Source organism: Hyposmocoma kahamanoa, unplaced genomic scaffold (genome assembly GCF_003589595.1).
Source record: "Hyposmocoma kahamanoa isolate Upper Pololo Valley unplaced genomic scaffold, ASM358959v1 168, whole genome shotgun sequence".
NCBI lineage: Eukaryota > Metazoa > Arthropoda > Insecta > Lepidoptera > Cosmopterigidae > Hyposmocoma > Hyposmocoma kahamanoa.
In genome coordinates, this window is record NW_020653608.1 from 2,396,895 (window position 1) to 2,412,023 (window position 15,129).

The 15,129-nt window shown below is 36.4% G+C and overlaps 1 protein-coding gene across 1 annotated transcript; it reads right to left on the minus strand.

Annotated features, from left to right (window-relative positions):
* Positions 1-4,291: 4,291 nt before the first annotated feature.
* LOC113225597 lies at positions 4,292-14,918 on the minus strand. Its single transcript, XM_026457933.1, has 6 exons — positions 14,796-14,918; positions 14,248-14,361; positions 11,964-12,155; positions 10,017-10,167; positions 8,978-9,064; positions 4,292-4,496 (listed from the first exon to the last, which is right to left on the minus strand). Exons 1-6 carry the CDS (start codon positions 14,916-14,918, stop codon positions 4,420-4,422), a joined length of 744 nt encoding a protein of 247 aa, XP_026313718.1. The 3' UTR covers positions 4,292-4,419.
* Positions 14,919-15,129: the final 211 nt, after the last annotated feature.

Consider the following 15,129-nt stretch of genomic DNA (forward strand, 5'->3'; position numbering starts at 1 on the left):
AAATTCGTAATCTATCGATATACTACTACTATCTATTGCTGTTTGATATAATGATAAATGTCAAGTACGTGTTTTGCATTAGAGAGGGTTCAGGGGCTACAACAAGGAAACAACTAGGCGCCCACTTTTGGGTTATAATACTAGATAAACTTCAACAATGGAATTAAAGATACTTAAGATTTATGTTTGTCTTTTGTGAAGTTCCCAAGTCGTACAAGACGGAAGTCAGGTATCCACCTGAATAGTATATTGTCATCCGACAATATACTATTTTTAACAGACTTTTTTTTGTATGTATATTACGCGATTACTGGGACGTTGGTGAACCGATTTTGATGATTCCTTTTTTTTGGAAATAGTGTATTGGTCCCATTTAAATTTAGAGAAAATATTTCACCTCGAAGGGTGATGAATCCGGTTTCGCGCTCATTCCGGTAACCGAATGCAATAAAACTTGGCAATTAGATGTAATTCCACAAACTTAGTCTTTTGTTTTATAAAAAAGGTACAATTATATTTACAACGTACGTGAGTAAATAAACACAAGACTTTTTTTTTAAATTCCATGTCTGTACTGTATCAGAGACGCATTGCTATTGGCCTACATTTTGTCTTTGACAGTATGTATAGTGTTGGTTACATGCGAGTGTATTGGGAGAATGTGTGAGAGAAGTGTACTCAGAATAGTACAATACCTAGCACTACTTAACACTATTTTTTGTTTTCTCTTTCTCTCTCCCTTTTTTCCTCTTTTTCCCTTTCTTTCCTTTTTGTTGTTTTTGACTTTTTTCATATATTGAAAAAAAAAAGCACAAGACTGTAATACAATCTACTTATAGTAAGTACAAGATTTCTATTTTTTCTTTGGTATAGGTATTTATGTTGGTGTGCCAGGAATAGGTTTATAAAATGTTGATTTTGAATCAATACAATGTTGATTTTTTATACATAAATAAACAAAATTACACAGACAATACGTGCGGACATACCAGTGAAATAAATCTTTAGCTGGGAGAGCGATTAGCCCCCGTCTCGCAAACTGTGTCGCTGGTTTGAATCCTACTGGATTGAAGGAAATTTTCTTAGTGTTTGGTCGAACTTTGGTAGCCGTTGGACATTTTTTTACCTACATCTAATTTTTTATGGTGTGGTACGGTGTGCCGGGCGGGTGCGGTCGATGCAGGGTCCTACTCGTGCCACCCAAGCTTCTCCAGAAACCTCAGCAGCCTCTTGGGTTTGCTGAATACTTCGGAGAGCGACCTCGGCACTCCAAAGTACTTCGCCCTGTAGTTGGCCACGCCGGAGCATTGCAGAGGGATGTTCTCGGCCATTTTCGGCACGCTCTGCATAGAGGGCAGTCTGTGATACCTAAATCTAATTTTATATTGCGATGTTCCTCAACCGATATGCATTAAATACAAAAGTAGAATAATAAATAAAATTGTACTGTCATTGATATGATCGTCATGATTGATCAAGCACAAAATTTGAATTCCGACCTTGTTAAGTCTATGGGGAAAACATTCAGTAACATTTTGCGGGCGTAAACATGCAGAACCGAGAAAAGAAAAAAAAGACTGCAGCGCTGCAGTAGAGAATCGACATTCCAACTAGTTCGTAGTAAGACTACAATTAAAACTTTAAAAAAACATGTACTTTGTATGTTACATGTATCTAGACTTTGTGCTTTTGGGCAATGAAAGCTGAGGTGCTCTAGGAATATCCAGATAATATTCTATCATTGCTACTTCGTTTATTTAAGTGACATCAATAACTATAAGGTATCCTGCGATACTGCAATGGTAAGTGGTAGTATGCATAGGTAGATTGATCTGAAAACTCTGAATTAATATTGACCAAATAGTTAAATTGAAATAAATATATTGAATTTATTAGATTTCAAATCATTTTATGAAATAGATTTCAAAGTTTTTTGAAGGGTAAGGGTGCTGGTGAAATTACAGGTACATGGGACTTGTCAACTTATGTCTCAGGGCGACGGGCGCAGTGGCTGTGCCCCTCAGATCTTTGCGATTTAAAACTCTGAGTGGCACTGCAACTGTTATGGACAAGCGTGTCCCGTGTACCAGCAGGCGCACGACTTGTTCGTCCCGTCACTTGGAATTATGACAACTAAATAATAATAATTTTTATATAAATAAACCGACCTCAAAAGTTCGTGGAATTAAATTTATTTGCTAGTTTTATTGAAATCTGTTACCAGAAAATGTGCGAATCCTGATTCATTCCCTAGCTTGTCACCCTTAGAGGTGGAATATTTTCTTCAAATTTAAATGGGACCAATACTGACATATCCTCTTTCCAACAAAAAAAGAATCATCAAAATCGGTTCACAAATGCCAGAGTAATCGCATAAGATACACGAAATACAGTCGAATTGAGAATCTCTTCCTTTTTTGAAGTCGGTTAAAAGATTTAAAAACATTTTTCAGCTAATCTTGCATTGTAGTAAAAGTCTGGGTTGCCAGTTTCTCTCGTTTTCAAAGTACTTGGCAGACAGTCTTGATTAAGCAGAATATCTTATCCGCGCATACTTTATTTTAATTTTATTTGACATAAAAAATAATTGACGCACAATGATATGACAAGTCATCTCTTAAAGGAAATCTAAGAAGGAAATAGAAATAATAATTAACTAAAGTGCTAATAAAGTCAATAAGAAGAGCCAGCCTGGTTGGATACGAGACATGCACATGCGAGACGAGGAGAAATCTCTCCGATTGCAAAGAGGAATGTAAAAAATGTAATGGATTGAGAAGATATCAAATGAGGAAGTTTTGAAAGGAAGAAAGAAACCCTTGAATACAATAAAGTGGAAGTAAAAAACACCATAGGTAAATAAATTTATACGGGAAAACGTAATTTTTTAAGTTTCTGCTAATAGCTACTACATAGAACAGAGAGCGGGAGAAATTTTTGGAATTTGTTACGTAATGACGTATTTGTTAGAATTATAATGGATGATAGAAGGAAAAAGAAAGAGAGGAATATCAGGAATGGCGTCCAGTGAACAAATAAAGAAGAACATCAAAGTGAGCAGCTGTAAAGAGATCAAGTCTGGTTATGAACCGTGAGGTGTGGAGGAGGCTAATAATTTCAAATTAAGAAAAAAAAGTAAATATTTTTTCAATATTTTATTGTTTTATAAGGCGACGGTGAGGGGTGTGTAATGAAAGATGTAACAACAAATAATCTATTTTCACTTGGTATGATAACATTTGATATTATTTTTACAAGATATAATCACTCACTGTATATACATAAATAATATCAACAAAAGGTATAACAACAAGAGGCATAATTTCAATGTGTATAATGAACCTTCAATATAAGAAACATTAGATATAATGATTAAGTGACATAATGAACAAATGGTATAAGTACTGCCAGTATAATGTATTAAATAATATAAGACAATATTTCATTTTACGAATAGCTGAAGCGCTCTACATTATGTTGATAAGAATTTTTTTTTATACCATTAAAATGTACAATCGCAAAATATAATTGTTTTTGTGTAGCTTTAAGTGCTTTTTGTGTTATAAAATATATTTATTAAAACTTTAAGTAGAATATTTAATTGCATATACTAACCTACACACTCAACATTATACTCAGCGAAAATGTTATATCTGAAGTGTTTATATAAAATGAACATTATGCCATCGGTATATTAGATTGAAAGTTGTTATATCAATCATCTATTATACCCAGTGACCTTTATATCATGCAAGAATATGTCAAATATTTGCATTCCATAAATTAATTATATCTGTTGAGCGTTATATCGACTAAAAGTATGTCATTTGTTGTTATGTATTACGAATCGCACCCGACGGTATGTCGTGTACAATGTACAATCGCAAAATATAATAGTTTTTCTATAGGTTTAAGCTTTTTGTATTATAAAATATATTTATTAAAACTTTAAACAGAATATTTAATTGCATATACTAGCCTAACCTAAGCCCACAGATGGAGATCGAACCAAATAGCAAATGCGTTTTATGCGTATTAAGTAATTTTCTGTGAAAATTCCAGACAATTGGTTTTCGCAGTACAACGACGAATATACTAACCTAACCTAAACCCGCAGGAAGAGGTCGGAACTAGGAAATGTAAACAAATTCAGTACATTCACCGTTGCACGTAAACACCACTGGAATTATATCAATTTTTTTTTTCACTCATACACATTCAACATTAAACTCAGTGAAAATGTTATATCTGAAGTGTTTATATAAAATGAACATTATGCGATCGGTATATTAGATTGAAAGTTGTTATATCAATCATCTATTATACCCAGTGACCTTTATATCATGCAAGAACATGTCAAATATTTGCATACCATAAATTAATTATATCGATTAAAAATATATCATTTGTTGTTATGTATTACGAATCGCACCCGACAGTAAGACGTGGTTCAAATTCGCATCCCTCGTATGGCGGTAGGAATGTGTCTTTTTCATCTGAAAAAACAAAATGTGTAAGTAATAAGAATATTTAAATAAGAAAATTTAAACGTTATGATTAATATTGTTTGTTGTTAATCTACTAAGTAATGTATCTATATAGTGCGGAAATAGTACATTATGATATAAGTGCGGTAAGTTGGAAATTACAGCTATAAGAAAGCAGAGGCTGTAATTTTCAAAGCGCACGTATGTCATACGACGTTTTATAACATATTTGCGAGGAAATAAATAAGACTCTGACTTTCTTAAACGAATAAATCTTTAATTACTTGTTAAAGCAGTTATAGAAATTTGAACAATTTCTAAAAGTGATTGTTACGTTGCCAGTTGGCATTTTTAATGTTGTCAAGTTATTATTATTAGTTACAATCTCCCCAGTCTCTCTCTCACTCTCTTGAGTGAAAGTAGGAGAAACGAGACCACAGAGTTCTGCAGTCGGTGGCGGCGGCGGAGGCGGTTGCGGCTGCGGCGACGATGGTGGAATGTACGCGTGTGTGCTCGTAGATGGTTGAAAGTCAACACTTGACTCCAAATTTATGTTCCTTGTAATGCGAGAGCTAATTTCTTCTTTATTTCTTATCGAGTCTTCTATGTATCCTTCGGCTACATTGCTTGACCGCCATCCTCCGTGGCGTTTTAGTGTCAATAAGTCCGCACCTGAATCGGCGAGCAATGTAGCCGAGGACCTTCTGAAACTGTGCCCTGTGTATTCATGTGCTTGAGGCAAATTTAAGAAATTGGCAATTTCTTTCGGCATTGCTCCCAATTTATTAATGCCAATGGGTTGGTTAGTGCATTTTCCATTTCGGTAATTTTGAAAAAATCTGTTGGAATTAGCTTTTTTTGAATGAAGCGCTTCGTATTTCTTCACTACGTCGTAAAAAGGCCCCTGTATTGTGAACGACCTTGGAATTTTATTTTTTGTGTTTTTGACCTGGACAAGAAGAACCAGCCCATGGTTCTCGACATCATTAGTTGTTATGTTTGCCAACTCTTGACGTCTACATGCACCATATTAATACAACCTGAAAAGAGATAAAAAGAACGTATAAACACCTATATTGTAAAGAAATACGAAAGTTAAAGAAATTAATAACAATAATTTAGTTTCAACCGACCTTTGTTGCCAAATATCGCCAATCCGGAGCTTCTTTTAGGAACTTCTTGATATTGTCAGCCGAAAATACTTTCGACTTTTTACTTACATGGCCATCTGAGCGTCTTTTTAGAAATGCTATCAAGTTGGAGTATGACTTGATATCAATACCATGGTTTGTTTTCATAGTGCTTTTTAGCATTGAATAGTAGCACCACCTTAGAATAATAACGCATAGAATGATAGTTTCATAACAAACGAACTGTCACAAGTGAGGCAAAAACCAAATTCATGTAGGCGTAAGCAACTTGTAACTACGCTCGTCGGCACGCACACAAATATACAAATAATGATGCCATGGAATAACATTTCCCTCAAAAGTGGGGAAATTGTATCTTGCTTAACTCATCATTAAGTTAAAGGTGCCTACAGATTTGCCCGACATTGTCGATCAGGTGCCTACAGATATGCTCGGTTTTGTCGATGAAAAACGAATATAGCACTTATTTGTAAATCCAAGATGGCGGACACGAGTTTTCAAATAAATGCAATATGGGTATCATTTTCGAGGTACTTGAGGGTGCTCATTACGAATGTGGCACTCATTTGTAAATCCAAGATGGCGGGCACGATTTTTTCAAAAAAATGCTATGTGGGTATCATTTTCGAGGTATTTGGGGATGCTCAATGTGAATATGGCACTATTTGTAAATCCAAGATGGCGGGCACGATTTTTCAAATAATGGCAAGTTGGGTATCGTTTTCGAGGTATTTGGGGGTGCTCATTACGAATATTGCTTTTGTTTGAACTGTCGTGTTTGCCATCTTGGATTTAGAAATGAGTCACATATTTGTATTGAACATTCCCAAACATCTCGAAAACGATACCCAACTTGCCATTATTCGAAAAATCGCGCCCGCCATCTTGGATTTAGAAATAAGTGCCATATTCGAAACCTAAAACCGAAAATGCCATAAGCAAACATTAAAGAAAATAACTGTTAAAATAGATTAAAAAATCGCTTAAGAATGCTCCCCTTTTAAGAAAATAAAATATTTTAATATAAAATATTTCGCTTGAGTTACGAAAAGAAAGACATATAATAAGCTATCAAAGTTGTACTGGTGGTGCCAACACTATAGTAGAAACAAATATATACTGTAAATTTGTTGCAATATGTGCTCCAATTCAAATAAAATTAATATAAATAATTATTCAATAAAGCATGAACGCAGAGCCGTTAAAAGTATTATAAAATAATTAAGTGTCCCAATCACTTACAGGAGTTAACGAAAACATTTAATGTTTATTCGAGTAAATATTACTTCAAAATGCGCAAATAAATCGAAATTACAGGCACCACTAAAAACGTAATATAATTATTTTGATACAGAATAGCAAAATGGGGAGAAAAAAAATTCGTTACTTTGCAACACTTTCGTATCTTGTTGCCGCGAAATTATTTTTCTGTTTTAGTGAATATTTACATAAAAATATGAGTTGAAACGCATTACTTACTTGTGGAATGCGATGTTAGTGTCTATTTTGTTTGTCTGTTGTATTTTTACACCCATTTACCGCACATTTCGTCATTTTTAGCAAAAAATTTTGGAGCTGTTCGCGGTGCAATATGACCTTGAGCACTAACAGCCCGCGCGCTCCTGGGACGCGTTTGGAACCCTCTATAAATAACTTGCCTCACTTAGCGTGTGCGGGCTAGGTTTCTATGCGTTATTATTCTAAGAGCACCACAATGAGCTTGACTTATATTTTTGAGAAAGTTCCATGAAATAGGCTAAAAACACATTTTCTGAAAATGAATTTGCATCTTTGCTTGTTTTCCATATGATGAAATTTTGATACGCTTGTAAGTATCTATCGGTCGATTTTTCAGGTAAGAGGCTTAGAGTAGCCTTTTTCGCTGCGGTTAAGACTTGTGGCGGTGTCAAATTAATAAATTCATCACTACTTGACGACATTTTCAAATAATGTTTTTATAATACAGCGAAAAGAAAAAGCGCGCGAAATAATTTTTACTTGTCCACAAATTAGCCATGCGCGCGCATCAACGTTTTTTTTAGGCAAAGGTATAAAAATAGCCAGTATTACTAATAAAATAAATTAATATTTTCGTGTTTTTGTTACAGAGAAATGGTTGTAATTTATTTTATTGTCAAAATTAATTAAATGAAAGAATTAATTGTTTATTTACTATATTTTATCTCCCAAAGTTAATTTTATTCATAAAATATTGACCACTTTTCTAACATAAAAACTCTTTGCAAAGATTTAAAAAAATATCGTTCATTTTTAGACGGAGCATCTTAAAAAACCGTGCATGATACTTTATTAAAAAAAAAAACTCGTGCGTTTTACATTACAATAACGCACTTGTGTGTTTTACATTACAATAACGCACAAGTGCGTAATGAAATACATTACGATATTGAAATTGGTGTGATTTCAGCCACTTTACGAGCAAATATGTTATAAATGATATTTTGCAGCCCTAATAGGATGTAACACTCTGTTCGTTTATTTTTGAGCATTATATTCTGTTTTATCCACATAAATATATAGATGTCCACACACGACAGTAAATTAACTGCTTATTCATGAGAATTGTTTTAATATTCTTTTTTTATTATTGTTCCTATTTTTTTGTTTATATGCGTGTCCGTGTTTGTACAATAAACAGTTTTGTTTCTTTCTTTCTTTATAAAGAAATTTCCATAAATCGCAAATGGTCGCAATATATTAGTTTCTATTTCGACGGCTTATGATCTCTTTTTTACACTGGCGCTTCATTGACGTTTTGAACGACGCGTAATTATTATTTACTTGCAAATATTGATTAGCAGTATAGCTACTTTGGAAAGAGTTCGCCCAGGGAAGTAATTACTGCCAGCTTACCTGTTTCAGCCGCCAAGCAGTAATGTCAGCATTACTGTGTTACAGTTTTGAATGGTAAGGGTGCTGGTGAAATTACAGGCACTTGTCAACTTATGGCTCAGGGTGACGGGCGCAGTAACAGTGCCCCTCAGATGTTTGCGATTTAAAGCACTGAGTTTCACTGTTAGAACAGGCGTGTAGCTTACAAGCAGGCGCACGACTTGTTCGCCCCGTCACTTGATATTATAAAAAAAATATATTTCCGTCAAAATCTAAATAAGTATATTGCAAAAAACCCAGAAAACTGCGCGATTTTCTCTTAAATGTATTGAATAATTGTTATTGCAAACTCGTATTGCAATAACTTAGGTCATACGTCTTACGTTAAGTCTTAATAATACAATATAGGTAGGTACTATGTTTTGAGCCCATTATAGACATAATATTCAACTCACATATCTTTTTTTTTGTTTTAACGAAACTCACATGGCACAATTCTGCCTTGACTGTCAGAAGGGGTTTCGAAGAGCTCGATGGTTCGTTGGATCACGTGCAATTCAAACACGTACATACCTAAATAGATAAACAACAAATTAGTCGATTTCGTCATCGCTTTATTAATAGAATTATGAGGAAACCAATTGGTTATCTAAAAAGCAGATACAGACTGATAAGTTAACTTTCACTTATCAGTCTATATCTGCGTCACGTTTTCAAAAATAAAGTCGTCTTTATAGAATAAGTGACTCCAGAAAATAACATGAAAAAGCCCCCAATATAAAGCAGTGTAGGTTCCATCCACAATAAACTCGTCGAAACCGTTTAATGAGCATACACACGATAATTTTACTGTAATTGTGGAATGGGGGTAATATGCAAATCAATGTTACCATTATATTATTGTAGTATCATCGTACTTCCACGGTATTTAAAATTTGAAGTAGATCGAAGTGGAAGTAAAATAAATATTCATTAACACGTTCAACGCCAAGGGCCTCCGAGGCAAAAATCGTGGGAATCACATTTCTTTTTACTTGTATAGTTTCTATTGGTATTAATTTAGTGTGTTGAATTAATATTATGACCCACGTGCCCCATTATTCATTCTTTTTAATTTGTATGAAGTAGGATACCCTGGCCTAGGAGTTTTTTTCATACATTTAGCTAAATGTAAAATAAGTATAATAAATATAAGCATTATGTAATGAATGAGTAAACAAAATAATAATTTATAAATTAGGTTTATTGTACTAAATTTGATCTCATTCAATAAATTAATTGAGTATTTTTCTTTTAAATGCCAATTGAAACAATATTTTTAATATTTTTTTCTTAATTGAGTCATACTATCACAGATATTTATATCCCAAAAACACTGAACGATTCGTGAGGGCCAGGGCTTTCAAATGCTCGTACAAAATACTTTATTGTACAAAGTGCACACATTGGGTGCATATCAAGGTGGTGGCATATTTTTTTCTTATTCGGCACAAGCACGGCACGAAACATATTAGTGTATACTTACCAAAGAAAAAGAAAATCTGCATTGCAAAGATCATGGAGGTTAGTTTGCCCAATAACGCCATGATAACAACAATTAGGCTCAGAACACCAGTGGACAGCATAAGGCCGATAGCCCCGAAGGCCACATATAAACGCATCAATTGAGTCATTTCCTGAAAAATTGCGTATACTAAGTATTACAAATATGCGATTACACGACTTGTGTACGTATAAAGGCATGATAAAACATATGCCAAGGAACAAGAATACGTCATATTGTGCTAACATCACAGACATACAGAAAATGCCTCAGGGGCCGAACAGTTCCCAAGTTGGTCTGCCAAGCATAGATCCCGGGTTCGATTTTCGGGCCGCGACAAATATTTGTAGGGTCTACATTTATTTCTCTCGTGAGTTTGGGCATAACTTGTGGTTGTATTTGTGTGTGTCCATGGCATCCGAGACACAGGGTTTCCCTAGTGCAGGGCTACGAATGAGTGCGTTAATTATTTATTTATGTATTTATACAGATATACACAGTGCAACAAAAAGATGTGATCATATTTCAGCTGAATGATACTCGTTATATATGAATACGAAATTTTGTTCTTTTTTTATGATTAAATAGTCAAACAAGTCGTACTCCAGTTGGTGAGGAACGCGCCTGCCCATAACAGTTGCAGTATCACTCAGTGCTTTAAATCGTTACGATCTGAGAAGTCCTGTTACTAGACCCATCACTCTGACATTTCGTACCCTTGGTATACAACCACATGTTATTATATTATACGCCAAAAGTGCTTGAAATTCATCGAAATAATAAATTAGTGATATTTTATAACTCTCTCAAGAAAAGTTTTCATTTTGCAACTGTGGCCCTTTTACACCAAAGGTGCGAATTTCCTGATAAATAATAACCATTTCGTATACTACAAATATGATACCTGTGATATCACTGTCCCACCTGTGACATTGGACCTGCATGGCTGTCTATAGCATAACATAAACCCTTTGAGGAGACCGGTGCCCAGCAGTGCGATGTATAATGGGGTGACATATGATGATAGTATATTGTGATATAATTATGTCCTACTAAGAGGTATATGCTTCCCATACAGGGCGTCACGAAAAAAACATACTTCATCTCCAACATAATTAACCGATTGACATTGTATAGAGATTTGAAAAACAATTTGAAGACGTTTAGTCCGTTTACACAATTTATTAGCATCTAGGAGCATCAAGCATCAAGGTCGAGGAGACGCGCGGGGCACGTGAGTTGCCCTTGAAGTTGGAAGCTATGTCCGGACATTGTCGCAGGACACTGCGACTGGCAATTCCGGCACTAGCCCAGAGAGCTAGTAGAGGATAAGTTAGATATCCTCCGGTCCCTCCAGCCGGTGTGGTTATTGGGAACGAGAGAGTGAGAGACGTCGTTTTTCGGCGTCGGGAAATGACCCAATGCCACCAATGAGGAAATTTGGTAGTGAACTCAGAGTCGACGGCTTAGCGGTGGCAACTGCTAGTTGTGCAATGCGCAACGGGAAGTGAGCGTGCCTACAGCTCCGGTACCTATCTGGAAAATAGGGAGGGTACTGTACGTGCACCCGGGGCGGATCACCCGAGGCACTAGCCTCTCGAAGAACCGGATGAAGTCAAGTGACAGAGGTCTGTGAGAACCCTGTATATCTGGGGTCAGAACCTGAACTTGTAAGGTTCCTGTGCGCGCACAGGTTATAGTGTCCTTCTTGTATGCCTTAAGGGTAGGTAGGGAGGGTCACTATAATCAAAACTAACGTAGAAAGAAATGGTGCTTGTTCCCCATCAAACAGAAACGTGGCGGTTCCCCCAAAGCTTAATCCATTGACTACATTGAGTGAAATTGATATCGAGGAAAACTGCTATAAAAGTGGTGAGGGTATCAGAAAAGAGTATATCGAAGTTGTAGATAATTAGAAAAAAAAATTACCATATGAGTACCAACAATCAAGGCAACAGTGAATCCGAAACAAACAATTCCAAACGTAAGAATAATAGGAGGGCCGATGTAGTTCACGGATTCATAATAGGCTTTAATCGGATTAAAAACTGTCTCATTCACGTCGAAGAAATTACTCGACAGGCCTACCGATGACACTATGATGAACAAACTGCTGATTGTCTGAAACATAAAATTGGATTTGAGCACCAAACATAAAAGAACCCGTTCACCAATTATCATCCAAGTTCTTTCAGTCGCTTTGGTGAAACCAACATCCAATCAGATTTTTTTAATAATATCAAGTTACGGGACGAACAAGTCGTGCGCCTGATAGTAAGCTACATACCTGTCCATAGCAGTTGCAGAGCCACTCAGAGCTTTAAACCACAAAGGCAATAGGGGCACTGCCGCACGTGCCTGTAATTTCACCAATACCCTTACCATTCAAAACCCGAACGCAGTAATGCTGACATTACTGTTTGACGGCAGAAATAGGTAAGATGGCAGTACTTCACTGGACGAACTCATTCACAAGGACTTCTACCTACCAAAAATCAAACAATCAGATGTCAAAATTCAATTAACTGTCTCATACAGATATATCATTTCCGTTACGATAATGTTTACCTGCCATACTGCCCGTGCCCTTGTCCATAACTAAGGCATTTGCATTTAGGTAACTTTCGTAATATTGGCACCTAGTTTATTTTTTCTTTTCCAATTTCAACCAACATCCAAGCACATGTTTTCTAAATATCAAGTGACAGGACGAACTAGTCGTGCGCCTGATGGTAAGCTATACGCCTGTTCATAACAGTTGCAGTTGCAGCTTTCAATCGCAAAGATCTGAGGGGCACAGCCACTGCGCCCGTCACCCTGACACGTAAGTTGACAAGTCTCATGTGCCTATAATTTCACCAGCACCCTTACCCTTCATAACCTCAACACAGTAATGCTGACATTACTACTTGGCGGTAGAAATAGGTAAGATGGCAGTACTTCCCTGGACGAACTCTTTCACAAGGAGCTCTAACTACTATAATAGCTCTGCTACTAAAATAACATACGTTACGTTCATAATGTAAAGATAAATTTATACACAATAATGTAACAATTTATTAGGTTTTGATTTCCAGTGGAATAGGTATTTCCAAACTAGCACCAAAGGAAAATAAAACAAGTATGGTAACTTCATACAAACGTAGTAGCGCGGCTTGTATGTGTGCACGACAGCCGCGCGCCGTGTACAGACGCACACACTCGCATAACCTTGTGGTGCTTAGCGCGAGTCATCACACGTATCATTAATTGTACAATTGAAGCATTTACTCGGTGTTTAAACAACTTTTTTACAAAAAAAGACTGTCCTCAAAAGTTCATGGAATTACTCTATTTGCCAAGCTTTATTGAAATCAGTTACCGAAAAGAGCGCGAAACCGGATTCATCTCCTAGTTTGCCACACTTACAGGTGGAATATTTTCTTCCAATTTAATTGGGACCAATACCGAGGTACTCTCTTTCCACAAAAAAAAAAGAATCATCAAAATCGGTTCACAAATGTTATATGGTTATCGCGTAACATTTATTAAAAAAAAAATACAGTCGAATTGAGAACCTTCTCCTTTTTTTGAAGTCGGTTAAAAATGACGTAAAATGGTAGCGATGTGTATGTTGTTGTGTTTGCGGTAGTCTAAACAAGGGCGCCTAAAGTCAGAATTTCATTTCTACTTTATAATCATAATCCATAATCAAGATAACAAGTCCGCGATGTTGGTATAAAAATATCGATATGTATATAAAGAAAGGTTTTATCAATACAGCACCTAATTTTTTTCAAATTATGTACACCCTTCGGCCAAAACTCTTCCATCATGAGGGTCGACAAATGTTCGGTCGGCGCTCTCACCACAATCGAATTAAAATTCACGTTGTGGCGGGACTCCAACCTCTCGATCCTCAGGGTGTATTTGGTTTTTAGCCTGATGTACTCCACTTAATAATAATAATAATAATGTTACGGCTGGTGGGTTTCCTCTTCCGCTTCTCCACCCTTGTGAAGCCGTCCTCGACACACCGCAATAATGTATAAATCCTACGATCTGAGTGAAATATACCTAGGCATTTACGCGCCGATCAGGCGAGAGTGGCCCTACTTGCTCTTTTTGTGCGATTATACTATGCTAGCACCATTCATAATAACCATCTTGTTTTCATAGCACAGATTTCACTCAAAGAGCCGAACTTGCCCTATTGTCTTACGTAGGTACTTACAGCATTGAGGTAACCAATGAACAGTGTTCCACTCTTCAATTTGGTACCAGACAAAGACTTGGTGAAATTCATAATACCATTACTTTTTTTTTCCACTTGTGATGATTCGACCATCTGAAACATAAATCGACTTAAATTAATTTTGATATCTAGGCTAGTAATATGAATAAAACTTTATTTCAACCATTAATTAGTACCTCAGTAAAAAACAAAACTTACATCTTTAGTTTACGAACAAAAACAATTGTTTTTACGCTCCACGACAACAAAGACCGATTACTGTACAACGGACAAATTTAATGCGCCCACGTACGATTTCAAATATCATAACACTGATAAATTTGACATTAGTGTAGTGAAGTGAAGTTCGTTATCTATTGAACCATCACCACTTTCTGTGAGTCTTACAGCAAACCTGGGTTCTACTCTGGATCTCCTTCCGACATCCGTCCGAAACAATTACTGCCAAATAAGCAATACTTGACCAAATGAAAGTATGTACGTAAGTGAAAGTAAGTAGGGTACTCTAGTTCCCACTAGATCCTCACGACGAAGCGAGTCACACCGCCCCGTCGTCCTCCTCGCGAAGCCCCCGCTCCAATCGGCGGCAGCCGCAAAGGAACGGGATCAGCCGTCTCCCGATCACTCTCGGCGACCTCCTTCTGAAGCATCACAGAAGGAGACCACTGCCTCATGCGATACTTGATCCGCTAACATAGCCGCTCTTAGCCTGGCGGAGAGAGATCTCGCCCCATCCGGGCAACCAGGGTGTTCCGCTCGGACGCAATTAAGCTAACTTAGCTCACGTGCATGCAAAGTTAAGACAACCTCAGTAAATTTTAATGTTTGCCAAGTTTTATTGAAATCGGTTACCGGAAAGTG